Source organism: Pristis pectinata, chromosome 9 (genome assembly GCF_009764475.1).
Source record: "Pristis pectinata isolate sPriPec2 chromosome 9, sPriPec2.1.pri, whole genome shotgun sequence".
Taxonomy (NCBI): Eukaryota; Metazoa; Chordata; class Chondrichthyes; order Rhinopristiformes; family Pristidae; genus Pristis; species Pristis pectinata.
This window is the reverse complement of record NC_067413.1, coordinates 63,762,109-63,789,606: the sequence shown is the minus strand read 5'-3', so window position 1 is coordinate 63,789,606 and position 27,498 is coordinate 63,762,109. Positions and strand designations below refer to the sequence as shown.

The window sequence follows — 27,498 nt, the reverse complement described above, 5'->3', positions numbered from 1 at the left end:
ATCTTTAGAATGGTTCAGCAGGGAAATCTGCAGAGCCATCTCAAAAGAGCATTCTAAAGAACCCTCTATTTCCATTTGGGTATTTGCTGCAGTTTCCTGTGGACCTGGTGCCACAGGCCACTAACAGCCGAGAAATAAACAAACAACAATCACATGGGTGGAGAACTGAAAGGACTTTCAGCAATACCCCTAGCTCCACATCCCTACTACTTGCACATTATAGGCTAAGCAGTCACTGGCAGCTCTGGCACATTGAACCACCCATTCTTTACATTCCCTAACCTACTTTGACTGCACTTAAACTGAGCTGATCTTCAAATGGCAACTTTCTGAAGAAGTCAGCAAAAACCTAGTTAAAGACCACGTAAGTCTTCCCACATAAATGCACTGTGTAGCACCACCTGAACTAAATGCTTTGACAGCTGCTAAGCTGTGCCGCTAGACTTAGCTGGCTATCAAAATAATAGTTTCTAGACATCTGATATTGAAAAACATATTACACTATTAAGATATTAAAACACAAAACATTTAATATATTTAGCTCAATTAATTCCAAAAAAGTGTACATTTCAAGTTCCTCATAGCTTTTCCATTTTTTCCTAACCTATCACAGCTTTAATGGGCAAACATCCCAGCAAATCTGCTGGAGAATTGCATGGGGAATGCAACTAGAAGTGCATGAGAAGCACAATCAGCAAAACTCCAGATAAATACTTCAGAAAATTTAAGATTTCTGCATTAGTGCTTGCTTGCACAGGAATCCTGTGCTTCCCACTTGGAGGGGAAACTTATATTACTTGGGAAAATCTGGACCATTGCTTTGAAACTACTTACACAAAATAATCAGTGCCAATGGCCTGCCATCAACTGTAAAATCTACCCAATATCCCAAGTGTATACACATTCCTCAATTTTAAAAAAGGGCTGCAATTTTGTAAAGCATTGTTAAGCAGAATCTTGTAAATCAAATTGACTGGTAATATACATTCCTATGCATGCAGTGGCACTTTATTTGGTATAGTGAAAAATAGTTTCATTAAAGTGAGGATCTGTACCCTAAAGAGTCAATAGCACTGTAGCTAAAATTCATAAATTGAACACTGGTCAATTGTAGAAGACCTGTACAAGATCAGGCTAAACACCAACAACCATAAACAATCACTGTCATTGTCCAAGCATGATCTTCAAAGAATGTACCCATTAAAAAAAAATCATTGGTAAAAAAAAGTTCCATGCAGATGTATGTCCTGCATGTTCAGAATTGCTTCATAAACAAAAAACTGCCCATGGGCATATGTTAACATTGGGAAGAGAGTTTAATTGATCCTTTGGATCTAAAAATCAGATTATATTCTGAAAAAGACAATTATAATTTCTTCCCTTATCTGTGCAATTTGACACACTTATCACTCAGCCACAATTGAACTTATTTCTTATCTCTTAAACTTATTTCATCATGGACAAAATGAAGTTAGCAATAAGCGTACCTGTTTGACAGTACTATCCCTCTTACGCCAGAACCACCACCTGCCAGACTTCTTTGGCATCTTCACTTTCACCCAGTCATCAATTGTTTCCTACAAGTGCAGAATGAATGTGGATACACGTTTTATATGTGGGTAATATGGGTACGTGGGTAATGTGTCTTCACTTAACGATAATCAAAGGCTATAAATTTACAGACAAAATATTTTGTTTCTAAAGCATGGTACATTTTTAGGGTAATAAAATCTATAAGAAAAAACAGTGGCTGCAGAAGCCAGAATACTACATCTTAAAAAGGTGAAGAAAGTGCATTACAATTCAAAAAACAATTACAGGGGGAAGTCAAGGATGGGATAGTTCAAAGACATTGTGAAGATTGTGATGAGCCAAGTAGTCTTCTGCTCCAAACCCTTGAAGAATTTGGCTATGTTTAGCAACCTACACCTGGACCATGTACGACTAGCTTTCTACAGCTCACTAGAACCCACCAAGGGAACTGTCTCCTCGGTGTTGAATTCTAAATGGACCAAAAATCTATGCAACATCACAATGGCTGCTTATGACTCCTGCAAACCAGAGATTTCATACAGTGGTCAAAAATAACAAATTAGTTTTTAAAGATGTCTTTAGTTCATAACACACGTGATGATTTAAAAAACTGGTTATAATAATATCCTATTTGTAGAAAATGATATTTCACGTAATTTTAAAAATGTAAAGCTAGTGGTTCACATCAGTTTTTATTTTACCTTGGGTAGACACTTTTGGAAAGCCTGCATGCTGAGAATCATGGGAGCAGCCAATGTCCAGTTGTAGTACCTGCACAATTACATACTTTATATCAATTTCAGAAAAAAAATAAATAGCTCAAACATGTCCTACACCAGGAAAAACAAATAACCATCATATTGGTTCTAAGAAGAACACTGACTGGAGATAAAATTCAATGAGAATCAGAATTTTTGTAAAGCATGGACAGATGCATTTTACAGAAACTAAAGCAATGTGTTTCTAGGCTTAAATGCACCAGGTTCCTTGCCATTCACTACTGGTTCACTCCTGTTCCCTCTCTGCTTCCCTCCCACATACAATATGTAACAACTAAGTCTATTTATGCTCTATGCCAAGGAAGTTTAACAAATCTTCATCACTTGAATATGAAACATCTAGGTCCAGGAATAAATGAACATTGCTGCAGATAGCTCTCAAACTTCACCGATTTCCAATTTTATTGCCCCTTTTCCTGAAAGCGATTCCTCATATCCCAGTGTGCAAGTAGCAAAGCTGCCAGGCAACACCTTGATCAGGCACCCAGCAGGTGTCAGCAGGCAATTCAACAACAATCACAGAAACAGTTGCCCAGCTAACAGATAACAATTGGAAACGATTAGAAAATTACATTTCTTTAAAAGAGAGAAGCCAAATTATAGTGTTCAGTTAAGCTAAAAGGAAAATCGAGGGTTCAGCTCTTAAATATGTCTGAACTTGATGGCTCAAGACAATGAATGCATGCAATTATTTATTTATGGTGGATTAATGCATATATACTGAGGTCATGCTCAGGGACCCAAGCCAGAGGTAACCACAGGTCAGGAAAGTGGCAGACTAACACAAGATCTGTTACAATCGAGTTCAATATTCTGTGAAATAGTGAATACAATTTTATTAATGCATTCTTTAGATTCATTTCATCATCTGTTTTGCTGGATGCTTGTTTTAATGGATTGAGTATAGCAGCAAGGCTAGTAGGTTCTAGTAGGTTGAGCAGTTGGGGGCAGTGGGAGTAGGGAAGAAAAGTGGAAAGGAAGTAGGGTTTGGAGGAGACTAATAAACAACAGAATTGTCTAATTGCCCTCGAATATTCCTGGTCCCAGTATCCACAAGAGTATTTAATTCAACAACTGAATGAGGAATTTGGAAGTGTTTTAATTTTGTATGAATGTGGTAAATGTATTCCAAGTGTCACAACAGTGTAATCAAACAGGGCACATTCTCACTAAGTTGTAAGTTATTAAAATGCAAGGTCAAGATCACAAACTGATGGGTTTGAAAACAAAGAACAATTGGATCAAAATTAATTTACTCATCAATAAATGAAATACCTAAGGTTACTGTTACACTATTAATGATTTCAAGTTAGATAAGCAAGAGGATTATAGTTGTTGTTCCATGTACACAAAATGGAAAAAAATCAAATGCAGCAATTTGTCTCTGTAATTGTTGCTATAAAATCCAGCAGTGTTTCAGTTGCAATACAAATTCCCTTTATATAAGTTCTAACTAAAACACGTTCAGATAGCGTACCTGTTATTAATTCTTAGAACAAGATTAGGATCATCTATAATTCCAGGATTTTCAGCAAATTCATGATATGTAACAACATGTTGCAAAAATTTCTCTGCAAAAGAATGCAAGATGGTACTTAACAAGTACTTGTGCTTGAATGTTATTTGTCTGTTTTGTCTAGTTAGGGATTTACTTTTTTTTGGTTAACACATTCAACTTAACTTACTCTGCTCCCCCTTGAACAAGAAATATAAATGAATCATACTTCTGTTTTTGCTCTGTTTTTCTCTCAACCAGCAAATCTAATCAAGGTTCAGCTGATCTCTAGGAACTATTGAAAGACTCAGTGAGATTCTCCTCATCAATTTTCTCTCGACTCCTGACTTCACCAAATACTTATCCAAAATGGCTTAGCTACTTTTGTGAATTTGGCATGCCAGAAGATTCAGAGCACAAACCCAAATCTCATTACAACTGCAGACAATGCCAACTTTCTGTACTTCACATTATCTTTATTATTCTCTTCATACTCTTAAAAACTCATCACTTCACATTGCTGTTTAATAGGTCTGCTGATTTATTATCACTCACACGATAAAAGGATAGAAAAATCAAATTTATTAAGTTTACTGAGTGATTACCAATGCAGATAGTATGCTTCCAGGGATTTGCAATATATAAAAAAGGATTAAACATCTTGAACCCTTCATAGTGTGCTCTTGATGTCAGAGCATAACATCTGTCCAAGTACATTTTTATTCAATAATGTAAGTGAAGCAATTTTTCATTTCAAAAATCATCACGAGTAATAACACTTGCTACTGTCAGACTACTATGAAATGGGACATATTGTAAAGTGACTTCAAGAATGAAACAACACACACAAGATTCTAATGACAGCCCTTGTGGAAGTTTTCATATAGGAACATAATATGGAACAAAGGCCACTTCTTCTGCATTGTACTTTCATGGACAAACTCAAAGAATTCATCATTTGAAATAAAGTTACTAAGAAAAAGTGACTAATCAGAATACTCACTTTTATCAATTTTGAAACCCAATTTCAAAATCACTGGGAAGTTGCATCATTTTAAACTTAATTAACATTTGGTTAGTCTGTATTTAAGCAACTTACCAGTAAATTAGCAAGATGGGAGGGATTGGTGGGGAAGACAGGTAGTGGTGAAAGCAATTTGCTGGAAATAAAGTACACCTCTTATATTAAAAAAAAATCAGATGAGCATTAAAAAAAATCAAACCAAGCTAAAGAGCAAGGGCAATACACAAATAAGCAGCCTTAAGGAACATAGCAGCTTAAAAATAACATGGGGATTTTGCCTGCACGTGCACATCATACGAAGTGCAACAGAAAGATAGTTTTTAAGCCAGGAGCAGAAGTAACTGTAGGAATAATTGAAACTCGGCTTCACGAAGAACAGAACTTAGTTAAGTATTACAGGTAACAGATCTAGAGATGATGGGGAAGGAAGAGGGAATGAGGTAGCTAATCTAAGACATATTCCACTGTAATAATAACATTAAGATTGATACAAGGGAATAAATGAACAGGGTTATTGCACATACCACACAACCGTGGAAGAAAATGGAGAATGAGAAATTATGTATGAACATATAAATTAGAAGTGGGCCGTCAAGCCCATTTTGCCATTTAACAGATAACTTCTGATCCAATTGTAACCTCAATTGCACCAACAATAACCCTTCACCCACTTGCTTATCAAGAATCTATCTACCCATCTTTAAAATATACTGAGACTCTGCTTCCACCATCCTTTGGGAAAGAGTTCCAAACACTCATGAATTTCTGAAATTAAAATCATCTCATCTGTCTTAATGGGCGAGCTTTTGTTGTTAATCAGTGACCCCATCAGTCTAGATAATCTCACAAGAGGAATTGTTTCCACTTCCAACCTATCAAAATCCATGATTTTAAAATTTCAATTATCATCTCGCAAATCTTCTGAACTCCAGCACACAAGCCTAAACTGTCCAACCTTTTCTCATAAGACAACCCACCCATTCCCCAGGCATCAGTCTTTAAACCATCTTCAAACTGCTTCCAAAATGTTAACATCCATTTTTAATTAAGGAGATCAATTCAGTACATGGCACTTAAGATGAATCTCACCAACTGTCATTTACAACTGAAGAACAACCTTTCTACTTTTATATTTGGCTTCCTAAGCAATAAACTATAACACTGTTTACTTTCCGAATTACTCTACTGTGCCTGCACACTAACCTTTTGTTAATCATGTACTAGAACACACAGATCGCTCTGTATCTCTGATCTCTGCATTCCCTCACCATTTAGATTTTTTTTTAATTTTTACTGCCAAAACAGACCATTTTACAGTTCATGGTGTACAGGGGTTACACAGCATACTGGAATTCAGAGAAACAAAAATTAGATTTAGTAAATGAGATATGGAACAGAGCATCTAGGAGAAATTAATCATTATAGAAGAATTTAGGGTTAAATAAAGTTTTGAAATAAAAATTAGTATTTTCAGGGGATAAAACAAATGGGATAATACAAATTATTAGAACAGAGGTATCTAAGAGCAAAATCAAAAGAAACTGGTCAATAATAGAGGATTACAAGGGTAAAACTTGATTTCAAAGTGGAGTCAATAAAGGGAATGACAACAAAAGAATGTGAAAAGATCAAGAATTTTTGTTTTAATTTGTAAGGCAAAAAGAACTTCAAAACCGCTAATGAATGTACATGTATTAGCATTTGACAGATAAAATGAAAATACCAAAGCAGAACCCGGATCAACCTTCTTAAAAAAAGCACACAACAAAAATACAAACAATGGCAGCAAAGTAGCAGAACTACCAAACAAAAACAAAGTGCTAGAAACACACAATAAGGAAGCACATATGGAAAGAAAAACTCTTGAGTTACTAGTTTAGGCAAAAGCCTTCATCAGAACTGAAAAAGAGTTGGCCAACTATCTGAAGTGTTAGTTTCTCATTTCACAGATGCTGCCTGACCAGCTAAGTGTTTCCAACATTTGTTTTTATTTCAGATTGAGCATCTGCCATTTTTTGATTTTCAATTATTCATAAATATTGAATAGCTTCGAGATTTACTAGAGATTCTAATAAAATGGTTAAATGCAAAAAGAAATTTGTTACCTAACCAATCCTTCAAAAACTAAATTCCATTTGAGATGCAAGGATTACAAAGCTGGGGTGGCACAGTGGTGTAGCAGGTAGTGCTGTTTGCCTTACACCTCCTGTCTGCGTGGAGTTTGCATGTTCTCACACGACCCTGCGAGTTCCCTTCCTCTTTCCAAAGATGTGCTGGTTTGTAGGTTAACTGGGCACTGTAATTTACTGTGAGTGTATGTGGGTGGTAAGAGAATCAGGAAGCAGTTAAATGGGTGTGAGAGAGACAAGTGGAAATAAGGAAGAGGATTGATCTGAGAGCTGCCATAGACTCAATGGGTCAAATGGCCTTCACCTTTGTAAAAGGAATAATAAACTATGTTTATCTGCATGCAACCTGTTGAATTCTTTGCAAGAGCAAAAGTAGAAGTGCAAATGTAGATGTAAGCTATTCATAAAAGGTGCTGCTTGGTAAAATTGTGACTTAGGATCATAGCAATTTGAGATCAGTGGACAAGTAACAGAATGAAATCAAACTGACTACAAAATAGAACAGTTTATGGTTTTAAAAAGTTCTCTCTGTCCACTCGAAGGTGGCTTACAGTGATTTGTTTTCAGAAATGGAAAGTACTTCGTAAGTTGTTGATTGCACATATTAACAGAAAAATCAGCAAGGTACAGGACTATATCAATATACTTGCAGGATGGTCACAAATTTCAAAATCTTACTGTGCATTTTGGTAGGGAGAATAAAATGGCTACACAACATTTGAAATCTAAAAGGGTAGAGAAGACAGAAGATCTAGAAGTACACATTTTAAAAAATCAAAAGACAAAGTACATAACCAAAATTCATTTCCAGAGGTATGTAATTGAACATCAGCACATAAAATTGGCATTAAATTTTTGTTTAACCTATTCAGGAGAATAATTATGCAGTTCAATTCACCATATTATAAATAACATGGACGAAATGAAGAAGTTGCAAAATGGCTTCACAAGATTAATACCAGAACTGAAAGGAAACACGGAGGAAAGCTGAACAAGCTGGGATGACAAGAAACCTTTATGGTTACAATGAATGTTATGAGAACCCTATGAATTATATGACCCCTTAAATGTAAAGATTAGAAATTATGATGATAGAGTCATGCAAAGAGGGTTGGGCTGAATTGTCTATTTCTATACCACAGAGTCAATGTTAAGCTGATGCAAATCATTGGATCAAAGGTTGAAGAGGAGACATCTCAATTGTCCTAAAATTTAGGGAAGAGTGAAGAATTTTTCCACTAAACCTTCAATGGTGTTCTTAAGTCTTCATGTTCCATCTTTTGTCTTACCTATGGAAATCTCAGTATTTTCACTTAGGCCCCCACAGAGCGAGAACACAAGATCTGGTAAGTCAGAGGGTGAATCATAGAGGCATTCGGTGCCACTATCCATTGCCGCACTTTCTACTGACTGTGGCGACTGAGAACCAGATTGCATATCTGATTCAGTCCATCGTTTAGAACTGCTGTCAAACTCACTGTAGGAGAGAAAAAAATAGGATACTGTTAATTTATGTTGCATTAATGGGAGCAGTCATATCCAAACTTGGTTGTAAATTGTTGCATCGTTAATGGAATGCATGACTTAACTCATTGCAGGAATCCTACGTATCAGGGGAAATGCAATTTCACAGGCAAAGTAGTGGTCTGCAATAAGTTTAATCTTGACTGTGCCATCCACAGCCAAGATTATTGCAATCATAATTAATGTCAATTAAACTCCTGCTCATTCCACCAGAGCCATCCTTTAGGACATAGAACAATACAACAAAGGAACAGGCCCTTCAGCCCACGAAGACTGTGCCAAACACTATGCCAAATTAAACTAAATCTCTTCTGCCTGCACATGATTCACATCCCTCCATTTCCTGCATATTGTCTATCTAAAAGGCTCTTAAACACGACCATCATATCTGCTTCCACTACTACCCCAGGCAGCCCATGCCAGGCACCTACCACTCTCTTTCTGTTGGGGGGGGGGGGGGGGGGGGGGGGGGGACTTGCCCCGGACATCTTTAAACTTTTCCCCCCTCACCTTAAATGCACGTCTCTGGTATTTGACATTTCTACCCTGGGAAAAGGATTCCGACTGTCTACCTTATCTATGCCTCTCATGATTTTATAAACTTATTTCAGGTCTCCCGTCAGCCTCCGAAGCTCCAGAGAAAACAATCCAAGTTTGTCCAACCTCTCCTTATAGCTCATGCCCTCTCATCCAAGGCAGCATCCTGGTAAAACCTCTTCTGGTTTAACAAAAGAATCCTTTCCAAATCCTCCACATCCTTCCTGTAATGGGGGTGATCAGAATTGCACACAATACTCCGAGTGCAGCCTAACCAAAGTTTTATACAGCTGCAATGAGACTTCCTTCCTCTTATACTCAATGCTCTGACTAATGAAGGTAAGCATGCCATACGCCTTCTTTACCACTTGTTTGGCCACTTTCAGGGAGCTATTCCCTGATGTGAGAAACAAGGAAGAGACATGTCAACCTACTAACTGCAAGCCCCAAGGAAATTACCCTGCACAAATTCCAAATACCACCATTTTTCCTTATGTACTTTTCAGCTTTGTACACAGTGGGTACAAAGTGCATAAAAAAATGTGAATATACAGTTCTTAAATAGTACAATTGAAAATATTTGACATCTTTTAATAATCAAATAAAATAATTTATGTATGGAAGGGCAGTAGGAAGGATTTAAAAGCAGACAGCAGGGAGGTGATGCTGGTGGGGAATAGTCACAATAAAGGAGCCTTATCTTGAAAATGTTTTAGGTGATCAATGAGGATCATAATCCAGTGAACCCTGGCACCATTGAGCAAACAGACATTGCAGTGTTAAATCCCAACAACAGATTATCTGATCCGTCCATTACATGGCAGTTGGAATAAGGAGAAAGACACTGCTCATCACCAGGGGACCTCATCTAGTTGAAGCTGCGGGTCTTCAGTTTAAGAATTCAGAAAACCCCATGAGAATGTACTTTATCTTGAACTGTATGCAAATTTTGCTAGCCAAATGGGCTGGGAATGAATATTACCTTAAACCTGTTATTACTAAGTAGGTGCAGTAACAAAAAAAATGTAGTTGAAATCGCAGAACAAAGTAGGAAGGTCAGAATGGTTCTTGAACTCCCAATATCGCAGCAGCATCTGGTCAAGCACTTGAATCACCAAGGCATAGGTTATGAATCCTTGAAGTTTGTGCAGCAGATTAAATATTTGAGAGGTAGAACAAAAGACATTTCTCAGCCCCATTTTTGCTGGATTTTGAAATTTCCATCAAGAGGAATATATTTCCATAAGATAGGAGGGATGTTCATAGACACCGCACAAACAAAAACATTTAAATGCAAGCGGCACAAGAATGGAATAATTACCAACTTTAATTGATCATATCCTGTTAAACATAATGAAGGAAATGTGGATTTAGACATTGATTTTGCCTCTTCACGAGATCATTTAGATATCAACTATGTTGGAGACAATAGCACAAGGTAGGGCTCTTGATTGGCCACATATTTATTGGGAAATATAAAATTGACAAGGTATACATTCACCCTGAAATATCATATCACTGTCAAATAATTAGCCATAAAGGCAAAATTTGATTCCCATTTATCAAACTGGGAAAAACAGAACATTTAATCAGCACACCCTCAGCTGTTAATAACCAAAAATGTCAGACTCCTCTCTTGGACTTGCCTACATCCCAGACTTGCTAGTATTCCCAAACCAGCCTATTAAATCGTAGGAAGTCAACATGTAAAAACAGAAATGCAGGAAACACTCAGCAGGTCTTGCAGCATCCGTGGAAAGAGAAACAGTGTTAATGTTTCATGTCGAGGACCCTTTGTCAGACAACGTGGTACCTTTTAGGAAAATAGCGAGCAGCAACCTCTGGTTCCAGCACAGGCAGATCATCCAAATAGATGTCTTCAGGTCCTTGGTGCTGACTTCGTTTATGGAGACCTGCATAAACATACAAAACTGAATTTCCACAAATAGTTTTAACAACTTTCCACACTCTCTAATTACGTAAAATCCTAATTTCCTCTCGATTTACTTTGTGGAAAATATCCAAGAACACGTCGTCTCTCCAAACCTCATATCAAATTCAAGAAGTTTCTCTGCACGTAGGCAATGAAAAAGGTTTGAAAAGTTAGATTAGGTCTTGAGGATTTTTGTTTTCTGACAAGTAAAGCAAGCAGATACACTATCTTTGGCAATTTAATATCTTGCTAACTTTGCAAATTCTGAACAGTTTCAATCCACTATCTCTGGCTTCTGCCCAGGAACTATCCATTACAACATTTATTTTACATAAAACTACCTTTCAGAAACATTTTTGCTGCGTCTGCTGATAGCAAGATAAATAAATACAAGTAGGGCTCTTAAACCTGCTCTGCCTTTCAACAAGCTCATGCCTGCCCATCCTGAAACACTTGTCCTGCTCTATCCTCGTAACCCTTGTTCTCTCCAAAGTTCAAAAATCTATCAATTGCCATTTTGAATGCAATCGCCTCTGACCTCCTGAGCTGCCCATATGTGGCGTTTGCACATTCTCCATGTGCGTGTGCACCCCCACTGCTCCACCACATGCTCAGATTGTTGCCCACACTCCAATGATGTGCAAGTTTGTAAGGTAACTTGGTCACCGTAAGCCGCCTCTAGTGTAGGTAGGTGGTAGAAATGTTGAGAATGTGGCAAGAAGAGGTTACAGGGAAAATTAGTGGAGGACTGGGATTGCTCTATTAAGCTGGTATAGACTCAATGGTTGAAAGGCTTCCTTGTATGTTGAAAGGAAGTATGGAAAAAATAACAGAGCATCCATGGGCTTCCATGGTATAAAATTCCAAAGATTTGCCTCCACAAGTGAAGAAATTTCTCATCTCTGTCCTAAATGGCCTCCCCTTATTTAGAGGTCAAACTATGGTTCCAGATTCCTCAACCAGCGAAAACACTCATCCTCTATTGACACCTCAAGAAGAATAAGATGACAGGTCATTGAAACATGACAAATTCTTAAAGTCTGAAGTCCCCTAACCTACTCAATTGTTTCTTGTATAAGATACATGCCACCCCTGAAAATCAGCCTAGCGAATCTTTGGAGCATTCCTTTTATTGAAAATATATCCTTTTTTAGGCAAGGCAGGCAAAATTGTATATAATACTCTAGGTGTGGTCTCATCAAGGCCCTACATAATACTAGTAAGACGTTTTATTCCTTTACTCAAACCTCTTAAACAAAGGCCAACAGACCATTTGCTTTCTTAATTGCCTGCTGCACTTTGTTAATTTTCCCAGGTCCTTTTGAACATGAACATTTCCCAATCTCTCATCATTTAAAAATACTCTGCTTTCTTGTTTTATTTCTACTGAGGTTGATAACCTCATATTCTTCCACAGTGTGCTGCATCTATCCTGTGGTTGTCTGATCACTATAATTATATCCTTTGCAGCCTCCTTACATACTTATTACTACACATATTTCCATTTCGTTTTGATTCTTCAGCAAATTTTAAAATGTTACATTTGGTCCCATCAGGCAAACCATTGATATTCTTTGTGAATCATTGGTGAGTCTTCCACTAGTCTCAGCCTGAAAACCTGAGAAGGACCCATTAATTCCTACCGTTTTCCCGTTATTAACCTCTTATCAGTCCATGACAGGATATTACCTCAGTTCCATGTGCTCTAATCTTGTTCACCAACATCCTGTGTGGGACCTTATTGAAAGCCTTCTGAAAATGCAAATACACATGCATTGGTTTTCCCTAATCTCCTCTACTAGATGGATCCTCAGTTTTTTTTTTCAATAGATTAATCAAATATAATTTTCCTTTCATAAATCTTCATTGATTCTACTCACTTTTTCTGTTTTAAATAATTTCTTGAGATCACATGTTTTAGTATGAATTACAGCATTTTCCCAACTACAGAGGTCAGGCTAACAGTTAGGGATGCAAAGGGATTTAACCATATCCAACATTACAACCCTCTAAGCGTTCTTCAATACTGACCTTGTAGCATCAATTTTAAAATCACTGCCACCAACAACTGAACCTTGAAGAGCCATGTGTCTTAAGCTCTGAAAATCCCTCACTAAATCTTTCACTTGCCCTTACTTCAGGATGCCCTATAAAATCTGAGATATCATATGCTCTAATATCTACTCTTGTAGCTCGGTGTCATTTTTTTTTTGAGTTTTTCTGTACGGCATCTGGGATATTTTGCCAAGTTGAAGTTGCTATATACATACAAGTGGTGGATGCCATTGATAATAGTTTGCCCTGTACAGATAAAAACTCAGTAGTCATGAATAACAAACAATGCGGTTCAAAACAGATTCCAAAATACTTACTTACATTTTAAATGCATATAGGACAGCCCAATTTTATTGCTTTACAGATTTTCAAATTTGGCTTCAAGACACTACCTGAGCACATAGCAGCAAAACGTACAGATTCATACCACTGCGTAAATTACGACTCCAGATGAAAAATTATCCCTGCTTTTTCATTGTAGGCTCTATGTTTCAGCAGCACTAAGATGGAAATCAATTTGTCTTACATCTTGGACATTGTAAACAAGAACAAGAGGGCTGTTCAAAAGATATTACCTTTTTTCTTTGATGGAGAATCTAATTTTGCAATAACAGGAGACTGCATTCCACAGTCTGTAGGAAAGCTGTCCATTTGAGATACTACAGGAGTTTTAGTTGCTGGGATGCTCTGTGGGGGTGGAGATTGTGAAAGTGCTTCAACGGGAATTTCCTTTGAGGATGGAACTGTGCTGTCAGCGATTGTCTGGCTAATGTTCACATGTGATCTAGGCTCAGATTTTAGTAAAGTATGAGTTGTGCTTTCCCCATCAGTGACATCCACATCCATGGCAGCAGAACTGAGGATAACCCTGAAGTGAGTGTTTTCAGATGGTGTAATGGTAAAGGCTCTTGGTTGTTCCAGTTTCTCCATTTTATTCACCTGAAATATTTAAATCAAACATATTGGTCATTCCACTTGCATTTTAAGGAAACAATTTTACTTTGACTTACCAAAGCATGTAATAAAACATTTAACCAAATCACAAACTCAACCAATTCAGTGAATGGATAGCAGGTGCCGTGGACACACCTCTCATTGATGGCCCAGATGAAGATGTGGGGGTGGAAGTCATTGATCATCTTTGTAGATATGAAGGAGGATAGGACAAGGAACTTATGGAACATTGGCTGATCTAAGTGATGTGTAGAATGATTTATCTTAAAAATGTGACATGGTCACCAAACAGGACTGCATGCTCTAAGGCACCATCTTTAAAAAAAAGATATACTGCACAATCTGAAGGTACACAGTCAGAATGCAAGCCTAGTGCAACAACAAATGGGGTGTTGGCAAACATTATCCTTGAACTGTTCACAAAAAAAGTTCAACTATTCTTTTAAAACATATGATAATCTTTCTCAATTTTCCTGTCAATAAGTAATCCATCTGCATTATCACGTACCCACTAATGTTATTCAATTAATAATAGTTTGAGATATTCATTCCTACTACTTGATAAAAATTCTTTCAACAAAAATGATACTGATTTCCTGTTCCTACTTGGATTTTCCCCCTTTTCCATATTAGTGTCAACGTTTCTCATACACGGTTCAAGCAGCATCCACCAATCTTCACAAATTTTTCCAGAGTTTACCTTGATGCCCTGAAAGTGCTACCCTTCCTATTACACCACTTCTCCAGTCATATGTTTAGTTCATGCATTTTTTTTCATTTCTCCATTGAACCGCACGCAATGCTGGCAGTGATCCTGAAAGTTACCTCCCTTTGGCTCTTACTTTTAAAATTTAGTTCCTAGAATCTTTCAGTAGCAAACCACAATTTTCTGTCCTACAATCAGTAATACTTTAACCATCAAAATCTTCATGGGGAATGCAGTTATTTTCTGAATACCCTACATTTGTTTTTTTTTGTTAAGACTAGCCTTTTTACTTAAATTTTTCCCCATGAAATTTTCATGTGCCAGAAAGTCATGCCTTTACCATAATAATTCAGTTGGAAAATATGACATTACCGCAATGTGTAACAAATATCTCAGTTGGAAAACTTAAGCATGTCATTAAATTCATTACCCTCGTTGATTCTGGAAATTCTCCCCATGACCACTGCATGTGGGGCTCAGACATCAGCATGTCAGTTGGTTTCACCATTAATTCAGAATCGCTTTTAGGGGAAACAGCCTGGGAAAAGGACATGCTAAAAGAAAAAAAAAGGAAAAAGATGTTTGTTACAAAATGCATCAAATTTTAGAAGCAATAAATCTGTTAGTGGTTCTAAGTGTCTCTAAGTTATTTTACTTGAAAATCAAAAACTAGTGAACCATTTTGAACATAATCATGCCCAAAAATAACATTAAAAATAATTCCTTTTAACAGAAGTTTTTGGCACCGATCAAGTATCAAACCTGGAATTTTCCTAATCCATTTGACTCAGGTGCTGCACCACAGGTATATCTGCAACCGAGCTCAAGAGCTTATATTTATTTCAGGAGTTAATTTAAAAACTTTCCAAAAGAAAAACTCACTTTGCTCACAGAATTCTCAGGATCATTCCTGGTGGCAAAGGACACAACCTGCATCCAACCACCTCATAAGTACAGTGCTGCAGTTGGAAAATATTAAATCCTCATGTCATTATGACTTTTACAAAATACACATTCTACTTAATAGTTATATGTGCTCAATGAACTCATTGAGCACATATAACTCAATGAGTTTAAATGGCAATTCACTGAATGCAGTACTAAGGTCTCTGGCAGAAAATGGTATCAACAGTGAAGTAACTCTCAGTACAATGTATTTGGTCACAAATAATATGGTTATTATTCCAGGATTCAAATCATATGCAAAGTGAAAATTGGCTTTCATATTTGCTATACTGCAACAGCATCTGTGAAAGTAATTCATTGGCTGTAAAGCACTTCCGAAAGCCCCAGAAGATATGAAAAGCAGTAGTAACTCTTTTCTTTTCTACCCAGCTGTGAAGCTCAATCTTTCAGTTCAGAAATATCTTTGCACATCACAATCAAAATGGTCATACTATTTGAATATTAATAGAAATTTGGTATGATGCACCTCAGAATATGCACTTGTTAGCTTAGACACAGTAGTAATCCAAATTTAGGAAATTCAGTGTCCTCAACATGTTAATAAACAGGACTGCGAAACTGAGTAATTATTCAATGATTGTTACTCACACCAGCAGGTTAAATATGACAAGGATAAATGCCTGCATTTTTAAATCTCTGCTAGAATATATAATACTGTATTTAAAAAGACTAGAAGAAAAGTTTGGTGTGACTTTCTTTGACTTAAGACTGCATGACATACCTCTCAATTGGAGACCAGTCACCATCAGAATGTGGGTAACTGACCTCATGGCGAAAAGCTGTAGATTCTTTTAAATCATTTTCCTTCAAAGAAGAATACATCAATCCCCTGGATGAAGAAAATAATTTCATATGCTCTTTATTCATTCTTTAAAATTATTAACATATCCTTTCATAAGTGACAAATATAGACAGTATCTGCACATGTTTCAAGTATTTCCAAATAACCTCATTTTTGTTGCACAATGGAGTGTGTCCACTGGGTCACTTCCAGCTCCCAGCAGAGCAATCCCATCACTCCCATTTCCCCAATAGACTGCCCATTTATTCTCAGAACCATCAGGAAAATCCTAAGTTATATTTTACCAAAAATCAATAAAATGGCAGTGCTTGAGGAATTTAAGAAAAGTTGCAAACTACAAGATAAAAATTCACTTCGACCTGGAAGAGGGCACTGGTTTGTCTTCCTCAGAACTCGTGTCCATTTCAAATATGTCTTCACTTCCACCTGAAGTGCGCTCTTCCTTTTTGCCATCTGGTTTAAATTTTTTCTTGCGTCGCTTTTTCTTCTTCCCTGAGCCTGAGCACACCGCAGTCTCTGGGCCCGTTTCCTGGACAACATTCTCCAAGTTCTGTCCCTCTCTCAGATCAGCTCCAGATTTCTCCAAGTTCATATCCTTGAAGAACTGTCCTTCTTCCGTATGGATGGGAGAGGTGGCTAAGTGTGGAGGAACTTCTTCCTAGTTAAATAAAAATTGGAAACCTGTTAAAAATGCAGAATTACCTCAGTCGTAGACTGAAGATCATTTGCTCTGTACATTTTTAAATGCAACCTCAAGTTCAGAGAAATAGAGAGTCTTTAACCCAAATCTACACAAATTGCCGCCACCTCTTTCATGAGCACCGACTCAAAAACAAGCACTACTGAAATAATAGGCAGTTGGGTCATGTGTTCCATTACATTAATTTCTGGAGCTCTGTAGAACTTTAACTATAGTCTGTCAAGACCTTGCCATCACTGTAATGCAATGATGGCCAGGCCACTCTATACAAGCAAGGCATCCCTGACCTGAGGGATTGCCCAAGGAAAAACAAGCTTCCTGTTTACCAGAACCATGCTTTTCAATAGTACTCAGTTCATGCATTCTCACGTAAACAGGGACAAAACTGAAATCATAAAGAATTGAAAAATGAGAGTTTAGGCTTCTTAAAACTTTAGAACAGATTATTTTTGTGGAAGAATTAGATCCAAATGCAGTTGTGTCAAATTCAAGAGACCAAATGAATGTAGGAAGACTAAACTAGATGAAGGAAACCATAGAAACCAAATGCTGATGAAATCAAATGTGTTGTAAGAAAGCAGTCTCACAAAAGGCTATAGAAAGCTTATAATTAAAACCACATGTCTTGGCTGCTGCCTGAAGCATATGTTCACAAGAGAAGAAAATCTTTTTACCAGAGCAATTAGTTACTTCCTCAGTACATTTTAAAAACAGCAGCGCATACAGATTATATTTAAAAAAAGGAAAAAGCTACTGTTTTAAAAAAAAGTCCAATTTCCTTGAACAAAGTGAACTGCCAAAGGAAAATGGATATAACATGAAAAAAGGATGACAGACATCTTCTAATTTGAACTGCTTGGGTTTTTTTTAAAGAAGCTGCAATAGTTTAGGCCAAAGCTTTCACTTATGCAGGGTCTGCAGCGGTAGATTAAACCTAAACTGTTCCACAGGGCCAGAACATTGACCCTAACTCTGCCTAGCACTCTGTGATCATTGACGAGGCTGCCAAATGGCAGGGTGACCTGGTATCAAATTCCATGCTCCTCATTGATCATTGGTGTCTGGGAGGTGTCAAATGAGTTCAGCGATAAAAAAAGGCATCCCTCCCATTCGCAACTCTGGCATCTTATGCAGATATCAACTTTCAAAATCATGAAATTGCTTCTGGCTCCATACTTTTCCTCATTGCTTAATGTAGTTGGGATTTCTATTGCTTATATCCTGCCCCACTATCCTTATCTTCAGCCAAAAAAAAATAATCAGCAGAGTTGAAACACCAGGGTAGCTGCCTGACATAATTTCTCAATTTCACGAGTTTAGTGTTTTTGCACAAAAGGAAATGGCACTTGTGTGACTACATACTCTACTTTGGAAAAAGCTTAACCAGCAACCCACTTCCAACTAAACTTGGCTCCAATTGTTTCCATTAAGAGCAGCATGTCAAAGTAACCTTTCCAGAAATATATAGTTTTAAACCAGCAGTCCTTAGCCATACAATTTCATTTCTAACAGTTCAATGCATCAAAGTATATTGTGGAGCCAACAAATCATACAAAAATAACTTCCCTCCCATGTAGAAGTACAAACCACATTTAAAATGAAGAAACTATAATGGGCAGCCATCATCTCCTTCATTACCACATTGTTCAGCCAATCTTTGGCTGAAGGATAACATTATAGTTACGTATGCACACACAACTTTTAAAATAATTCTACCATTAAAATGAATTTACAAAGTTAACCCAAATGGCCCACTTGTTTCTGCAGGTGAATTTGAACTTCAGTTCCCTTCAGCACCTGTACCTGGATAAAAGACTCTCTCAAGTAACTTTGAACTGTAGTATCAAATTCATAACTTCCTCATTTGTCCCTCACCATTCAACTGTTCAGGTGCAATGAAAACTTCTTAGCACCCGAATCTCTAAATGAGGCGACCACCCGCTGGCATGAGGGCCAAGGGATTCAACTCCCAGTGACATTGCAACTAACCAGTTGGTTAGTTTGGCAGTCATACAAACTGTTGACAATAACTACATGTGATTCAGACAACCTGGCCCATTACCATAATACCCCCAACTACCATGGAGAATTTTAGAATTCCAAAATGTTTCCTTCCTAACCAACCACAGGGCAATACCAATGCAAAGCAGAGTTAAAATAAACTGTGACAATATCCTGTTTTAGGTTCCCCCTTTTCTATTAAACTTACAAGCTTCACGAATCTGCAAAAAAAAAATCAGGAAGATGTTATTATTTAGCTTCAAACCTACTCTGCTGACTTGTTATAAAGAGCACTGACAACACCTCTGGCATCTTTTGTTAAAGCCAGAAGAACAGGACCATTATCACTATATGCCCAGCTATCATAGAGAATTTTGGGATTCTAACTCCGTTTTTCCATATCTTTCATGGCCTAAATAGTTGGGTTAGCCCTCAATTTAGGGGCAGTGCATATGCATATTCATGACCATTTTTGTGGGCCTTTAATTGACTCTAAGGGAAAGATAATAAACCCACCAGGATATGGACAGATAGCATCTTTGAAAACTGAAGGTTAATCCAACTATTTCCCTGTGTGAGGTCCTCGCTAGAGCTCTAGTACCATGGGATCATCCACCATTTTGGGCTTTGCAGTGGGCAGGGGGCACAGGGGAGTCTTGCACAAGTCTATCATTGCCACATGTGGTAAGGATAATCTCTCCCATAGCCTGTCAAACTACCTATAAGCTTCAGTGGCTTGGAGTTTTGATCTGGCACTAGAAATGCAGCAGGAACCCTGGAATCACTGGTTATTATTGTTATCAAAAGCAACACTTCCTTCATTTTCACAGTGAATACTCTATCTTGCCTTTTGCTTCAAAGCATTATTTTGTATAATGAAAATTGAATTGAGTTGTTCAGATTAAAAATATATTCAGTAAATTCAGAAGCTATAGTAGCAAACCTAACCAACAGCTAGGTTTCATTTAACACAAAAACAAATGTGACATCATTTCCATTATGTTCTTTGGTACGTTCTTAAGCAGCATTTGTAAACAGTAAGTGCAATGATACTTGACTTGAGAAGTAGTCTACAATTAAACAAAAGCGATTGAACAATTTCTTTTTCCACTGTCATTTGCCACGAGACACGTCTCACTTTAAAATATTTACATGCAATGTTCTTACATACATTTTCTATCTCCGTCTCTTGTACAAAGAATGCTTCTCCATTGTCACCCAACTTCATATGCAGATCAACTGGATCCCCATTAATTTCGATATCGATCTGCAAATTGCAAAATAGCAGTAATTACTTGAAAATCAATTTCTCAACATTAAATCCCTTCAAACATTACACCAAATCAGTTATAAAAGTTATAAATATTTAAATGAGCCTCCTTGGATTAGGATGCTCATCAGGCATTGAAGTGTAGATAAAGGCAAGCATGCATATAAAGATTTGAGCACTTGCATATGAACATAAGAAATAGGAGCAGGAGTCGGCCTTTTGGCCTGCAAACTCTGTTATGCCAGTTCTCAAGATCGTGGCCGGTCTTCTACCTCAATATCACTTTCTTTCATTATCCTCATAGCCCTTGGCTTCCTTAATATCCAAGATCATTTGCATTTTCAATGACTGAGCCTTAACAGCTTCCAGGTTGAGAATTCCAATGATTCTCCACCCTCTGCATGAGGACATTTTTTTCTCCTCATCTCTCTTAAATGGCCTATCCCTTATTTTGAGTCTATGAACCCTAGTGGTAGACTCCTCAACCAGAAGAAAGATCTTCACTGCCTCAAACCTGTTGAGCCTTGCAAGATCTCTTATTCTTCTAAACTCTTGAGAATACAGGTCACACACCAAATTCACTATGGAAATGGTCCAAGCCATTTATCCTGCTCTATGGCAATTGTATCCCATTTCTAGATGGAGCCAAAACTACACACAATACTCCAGGTGCAGTCACAAAGCCCTATACAATTTCAGCAAGACATCTTTATTCCTGTACTCAAATCCTCAAAGCTCACCACATCATAAATCACTTGCAGGACCTGCGTGCTTTCAGTGATGTGTGCAAAAATGCTGCATTTAAACATGAATATTTCCCACATCTCTCACCATTTAATAACCTCCCTGTCCGCTTACTCATCTCATTCCTTTGAAGTCTCTTTACATTCTCCTCCCTACTTAGAATCCCACCCAGATTTACATCAGCAGCACACCTGGAACTATTTGGTCCCAAAAGCCAAATTGTTGATATAGATCATAATTAGCTGAGCATTGATCCCTGCAGTGCCTATCTTGTTGTAGCCTAACTCAAGAAAGATCTGTTTATTCCTACATCTTGTTTTCTACACAAATGACCAATTCTTGAAAATATCAGTATATTGGATCCAACTCTGTATGCTCTAACCTTGTCAACCAAGCTTGTGTAGGACCTTATTGAAAGCCTTCTAAAAACCCAAATGGACCACATTCACTGATTCTCGTATCTATTCTATTAGCAATTACTTCAGATTTTCCCTTCCACAAATCCATGCTGATTCTGTTCAATCTTATTTATTTCAAGGTGTTTTGTTATTAATTTCTTCATTATTGATTCTAGCATTTTCCCTACTACAATGCTCGGCCAACGTGTCTGTCATTCCTCGTTTTCTCTCTCCTCTTAAACAGTGAGATCAAATTCACCATATGCCAATCCATGGAAACAATTCCAGAATCTATAGAATTTTGAAAGGTAAGCAGTGTTTATAATCTCTACAGCCACCTCTTTCAAAACTCTGGGGTGTAGATCATAACAGGTTCAAAGCCACAACAGCACTGTAATCAAGTATCAGGTACCTTTCTCACTGTAACTAGTACTCATTGTGAGTTTATGCAATGGGTGGCAAGCAAGAGATTAGACCCAAACATCCTCAGTTTAACCAAACTGAGTACAAAGTCCAGGGAGCTGAATAATAAAAGTGAATTTATTTCTCCCCTGCTTGTCCCACACCACTTATTCAAGGAGTCAGAGACCCATGTTAACATTCCTTTGGCTGAGTGAACCTAAATTAGCTAATCCACCATAGATTGGCAACTTTTGGTACTTCAGCATTTACATGGATTAAACAGTGGCACCCACACTGAACTGTCAATGTTTTGCGTTGTTTTCACATAGCGATACAATGTATAGCTCGACATAAATATAACTTTTATTAAAACAAACATTGCTCGCATATCCAGTATATATAGAGTTCAGGGTCAACATTTTTGTTGTTAGAGTGAAGAGCAAGGCCGCAGGATTAGTGAACTCTGGATGACGAGGGATATCAAGCTCTGGCTAGGAAAAAGGAGGCACATGTCAGGTATAGGTAGCTGGGATCAAGCAAGTCCCTTGATGAGTACAAGGGATGTAGGAGTACACTTAAATGGGGAAATCAGGAGGGCAAAAAGCAGACAAGATATCCTTAGCAGACAAGGTACTGGAGAATCCCAAGAAATTCTTTATGTATATATTAAGTGCAAAAGGGCAACTAGGGAGAGAATAGGTCCCCTTAAGGAGCAATGTGGTCATCTAATGTGTGGAGCCACAGGAAATGGGCAAGGTCTTAAGTGAATATTTTTCCATTAGTATTTACCTGAAGATCATGGAAAATACAGAAGGAAGAGAAAGTGATGTCCTGAAATGTATTATGAAAGAGGTGCTGGCAGTCTTCAGGTGCTTAAGGGTGGATAAATCCCCAAGGCCTGACTAGGTGTATCCTAGGATGTTGTCTGGAAGGAAAGAACTTGCTGGAACCTTGAAAGAGATTTTTGTATCTTCCTTACCACCAGGTGAGGAAGAATGGAAGTTGGCTAACATTGTGCATTTAAAAAGGGCTGCAAGGACAAGCCAGGAAGCCTAACATCAGTTGTGGCTGAGTTACTGGAGGGAATTCTGAGAGTATCTATATGCATTTGAAAAGGCAAGGGCTGCTTAGGGATAGACAGCAATGGTTCTGTGTGTGGGAAAGTGCATCTCATGGATTTGAATTTTTTTTTCTTAAAGAGGTGGCCAAAAAAGATACACTAGTATGTTGCCGGGAGAAGGCAGCTTGTGTTACAAGGAGAGGCTGGAATATTTTTCCCCCTGGAGCGAAAGAGGCTGGGGGTTACCTTGCAGGAGGTTTATTAAATCATGAGGGGCACAGGTAAGGTGGATGTTCACAGTCTATTTCCCCCCCCCCCCCCCCAGAGTAGGGGAGTCCAAAACTAGAGGGCATAGGTTTAAGATGAAAGGAAAGATTGAAAGGAGACCTAAGAGGCAAGTTTTTCCACACAGAGGGTAGTAGGTATGTGGAACGAGCTGCCAGAGGAAGTGGTGGAGGCAGGTGCAATTACAATGGTTTAAAAGACATTTGGACAGATACATGGTTAGGAAAGGTTCAGAGGGATATGGGCCAAACACAGGCAAATGGAACTAGGTCAGGAAGGCACCTTGGTCAGCACAGATGAGTTGGGCCGAATGGCCTGTTTCTGTGCAGTATCACTATGGCTCTATAATAATTGCCTTTATTTCTAAAGTCAAAAAGAATATTTTAAAGGAGTTCTTAGAATTTCTGAAAAGGTGGTGATTGCCTTTATACTTCCATAGCTCATGCACTGATGATGCTCCTAGAGCTGGCTAGGGATTTCCAGGATTTGATCCTACCAAAGTAAAAAAAAATCCAAATGGTCCATAAATTAGAATGGAATCTAAAGTCAGGATGTTGCTACTCTTGCCTTCTTGGTGATGCAAGATGGAAGGCTGGCAGGCAAAGTCTGTAGTTGCATAGCAAATTGCTGCGTACATACATAGCTTGTACATACTACAGCCACAGTTCATTTTCCATGAAAGCTTTACCCAGGTGCTGGCCTGATAACACTACAATAAAATTCTGGTGGCGTATCTATCCATCTGATTGGCAAGTATTCCAAATTGTTCTTCAAATGATTACACAAGCTGGAGAGGTTTGTCAGTGTGCCATTTTGCTAGGAGTTTCTGGTTGCCCTGATGATGCATCTTAATGAATGACTGCCCTACATGATAGGAGTACTTTAGCAATGGTGGTATACAAGGAAATTGTTGATTCTTTTGTTGTCTGTCATTCCAAGCCAAGATATTGACCAGATCCTGCTGTAGGCTGCTCCACCATTAGAAGTCATAATAATTACCTTCCCCCCCCCCCCCCGAAGTAGGATATATTAAATTTAATTCATTTCTGTAAATTTTGCAACCTGCCTCTCTGAACCCACCCACCTAGAAATATTTGACTATTATTCAAAGCAATTGTTTTCATTTAAAAGTAGAGCAAAATTAGGTCAGCAAACTATGCAAAAAATAAACCAAAACACAGAATAGCTTTCATTCAAGGGGTTTGGTTCCAACGAAATCTCCTGTCTTTAAACTGTCTAGAAAGTGACAACCAACAGAGCATTTGCCCAAATCTGCAGACTTTATATACCAACTACAATTGTTTTGACTTTTATCCTTGCTCTCAAATTACACTTGATATTCTCATTCTCACTTATTATAGTGATGGCATTGCAAAGAATTTGATTTACCACTTATTTATTGCTCCATACGCAATTTTTAGATCAAAAGATACAAAAACAAAACTTACAATTCTACTTCATGCATTTCCTGAATGCTAATCTATACAAATAGAATGATAGTAATGAAGTGTTGGTCATACAAGCTGAACAATTGAAATAAAAGTGAGTCAGTGTCTATTCGAAGATCTCAGACCTATCTACACCTGCCCATGCACCCTAGATGTGCCAATTATTTTACAATTTAAATTTGCATGCGAGATGAAAGATAACAGTTGCTTTCAGAATAAGCTGCATTGCAAGTGCATTGTTTAATGATTTGTAGCTTTAGCTCCAAAAATTACCTTCTTCCCTAATCAATAGTTTGTGACATTTTTACAAGTAATCTTTAATGTAAATGATAATGCCATGAAGTAGTGAACAGTTGTTAGCTCGTTTAGGACGGCATGTAACTAAGTGAATTGAGAACCCACAGCTCATCTTGCAACTAGCAGACACAGAAAACAAGTTCAACACTTGGCTGGATTTAACCATGTCTCAGAAATGAAGAGCGAGTTTCCAATCCACAATATTTAACGGTATAAGGACTTGCACATTCATAGTAGACTTTCACATTCAGGTTGATAGATACAGAATGTAAATTAGGAGAAAGAAATGTATCTGATATGTAAAGTGGAGAATGAGGATGTTTAACTTATTCTAAAGACATTGTTTATAAGATACAAGCTAGACTGCAAGAAAACCCAATCTCTTCAATGATAGCACAAGCAGCTTGAATTAAGTGGCTCCATCACCTTCAAAATTATGAAATAGCTTAAAATGTAGTCTATAAGAACAACCAAGCGTTGTACTGTATTTTCCATAGGTTCTTTTCACTCAAGAGATCTTTGCATCAAACACATTCATGGTGAAGAATATCATACAGGGGAAAAAATGGTTTTATAAACATCCATTTAAAGGGCCCATTGAAAAGAAAAAACAACAAAGAGTGCAGTTGTTACTACTGTGGGCAGAAAGCAAATGAGCTCCACTTCATTTTGACAAGCTTCTTAAAAGAAAGTCAATTAAACAATTATAAATTACCAAGCCTCTGTCAAAGCACATCATCAGTGTAAAATAATATTAGCTAGTTAGAGATGATCATACTTCTGAGAGTTAATAGAAAAAACATTTAGCCTTTGGCATAATTTTGGACCAGTTAATATTTCAACTGTGCAGATTCTATAACCATGCCAAACTTTTGGACAGTTGATGTGTATTTATTGAAACCAAACATCACATTCTTTTGCAAGCAAATAAGACAGACAAAAATCTCAAACATCAGTAAATCAGGTGCACAAACAAATCAAATGGGGCACATCTTTCTGGAGAAATAACATGATATTATGTATGCAGTTTTTAAATGCACATTTAGGCTGTTTGGGAATATTAAGACCTGCAAATCTTCATAAGATGGTGTTCTATGCTACTGCTTAGATAGAATTTCATCTCAAAAATTTAAAAAAGAGAACTTGCTAGATTTCCATATTAATATCTCATTAAATACACCACAGAACAGCTAGCATTTAAATACTTTGAATACCTCTGCTCGAGAAAGGAATGTTTTAAATATTTTACTCCTTGTTCCAATTTTCATTTCCTATTTCAAAAACAAGACAGCATAGGCGTAACTTGAGAGGAAGCAGTTTCACAGGGGATTTGAGAGGAAACGTTTTTTTTAAAAAATACGCATAAAGTGGTTGATATCTGGAACGTGCTACCAGAGGAAGTGGTGGAATCAGATACAAACACTATATTAAAAAGCATTTAGACAGACATTTGAATAGGCAAGGCATAGAAGGATATGGGCTTAATGCGGGCTAATAGGATTAGTGTAGACAGGCAAAAAGGTTGGCAATGATGTGGCGGGCAAAGGGCCCATTATATGCTATACAACTATGACTCTATTTGTCTACCAAAATTCAAGAGACCCATGAAGAGGTCAAAATGAATCGATTAGATAGTCAATTTCTTCTCATTTTAGGATAGCATTTGATGTTCAGACTGTTCAACAGGATCCAGCTGAAGAACAGGAACATTACAGATACAAAAGTATGCAATGTTTTTTTTCCTGCTGCCATATCTGAGATCAACTGACCACAAGTTAATCCTGCGACCACCCTGGTATGTTTGGTTATTAATGACACCCAAAGAGGACTTAGTGAGAGAAGTGGACAGCCAGTCTGGTTCAGCTATCTGATATGACAGAAAAAGAGACAGTGTGGAAGATGATCCAGAGAGACCGTAGAGATGGACAAGGCCTGCATATTTAGAGAAGAACCCAGCTGATGGTTGGAATAAACAAGAAATAGACACAGAAAAACAAGGTAGAAAAGATAATGTACTAAAGGGTAGAGACACTTCATCATTTTGTTTTTCTGAAGTCCTTTTAAGAACAAAAGAATCAAAGGTCAAATTCTATGTTACTGTATATACAGAACACAGATTTCAAAACCAAAGTTTTGATTCCAGAAAACATTAAAACCTTTTGGCTTCATGAATGTGTGAAGAGCATATTGTCAAGACAAAAATAGCACATTGTCTATCATTTAATTTTATAATTTAATTTTTTATAATCTTATAATAGGATTAAGGCCATACTGCACAAATCACATTTTCTTATAACATTGAAGGAAGCCATTCAGCCCACCACGTCTCTGCCGACTCTGAGCATTCCCCAACAGTCTCTTTCCCCTACACATTTCCTGCAACTTATTTTCTCACATACCCCTATTATAGTAGGCTGATAAAAAGTATGACTACTTCAAATTTTTCTTCATTCATT

General features: G+C 37.5%; 1 protein-coding gene across 2 annotated transcripts in view; it reads right to left on the bottom strand.

Annotated features, from left to right (window-relative positions):
* The window catches only part of lpin2 (lipin 2), an 89,888-nt gene that overhangs the window by 16,336 nt on the left and 46,054 nt on the right, over nt 1–27,498 (bottom strand). For both annotated transcript variants that reach the window (XM_052023366.1, XM_052023365.1), the window contains exons 3-12: nt 20,310–20,405; nt 16,797–17,095; nt 16,357–16,464; nt 15,100–15,223; nt 13,585–13,948; nt 10,835–10,934; nt 8,250–8,437; nt 3,790–3,883; nt 2,235–2,304; nt 1,488–1,577 (exon numbers count right to left, since the gene is read on the bottom strand). In XM_052023366.1, the coding sequence (XP_051879326.1) occupies nt 1,488–1,577; nt 2,235–2,304; nt 3,790–3,883; nt 8,250–8,437; nt 10,835–10,934; nt 13,585–13,948; nt 15,100–15,223; nt 16,357–16,464; nt 16,797–17,095; nt 20,310–20,405 (1,533 nt within the window). The remainder of the gene's footprint in view (nt 1–1,487; nt 1,578–2,234; nt 2,305–3,789; nt 3,884–8,249; nt 8,438–10,834; nt 10,935–13,584; nt 13,949–15,099; nt 15,224–16,356; nt 16,465–16,796; nt 17,096–20,309; nt 20,406–27,498) is intronic.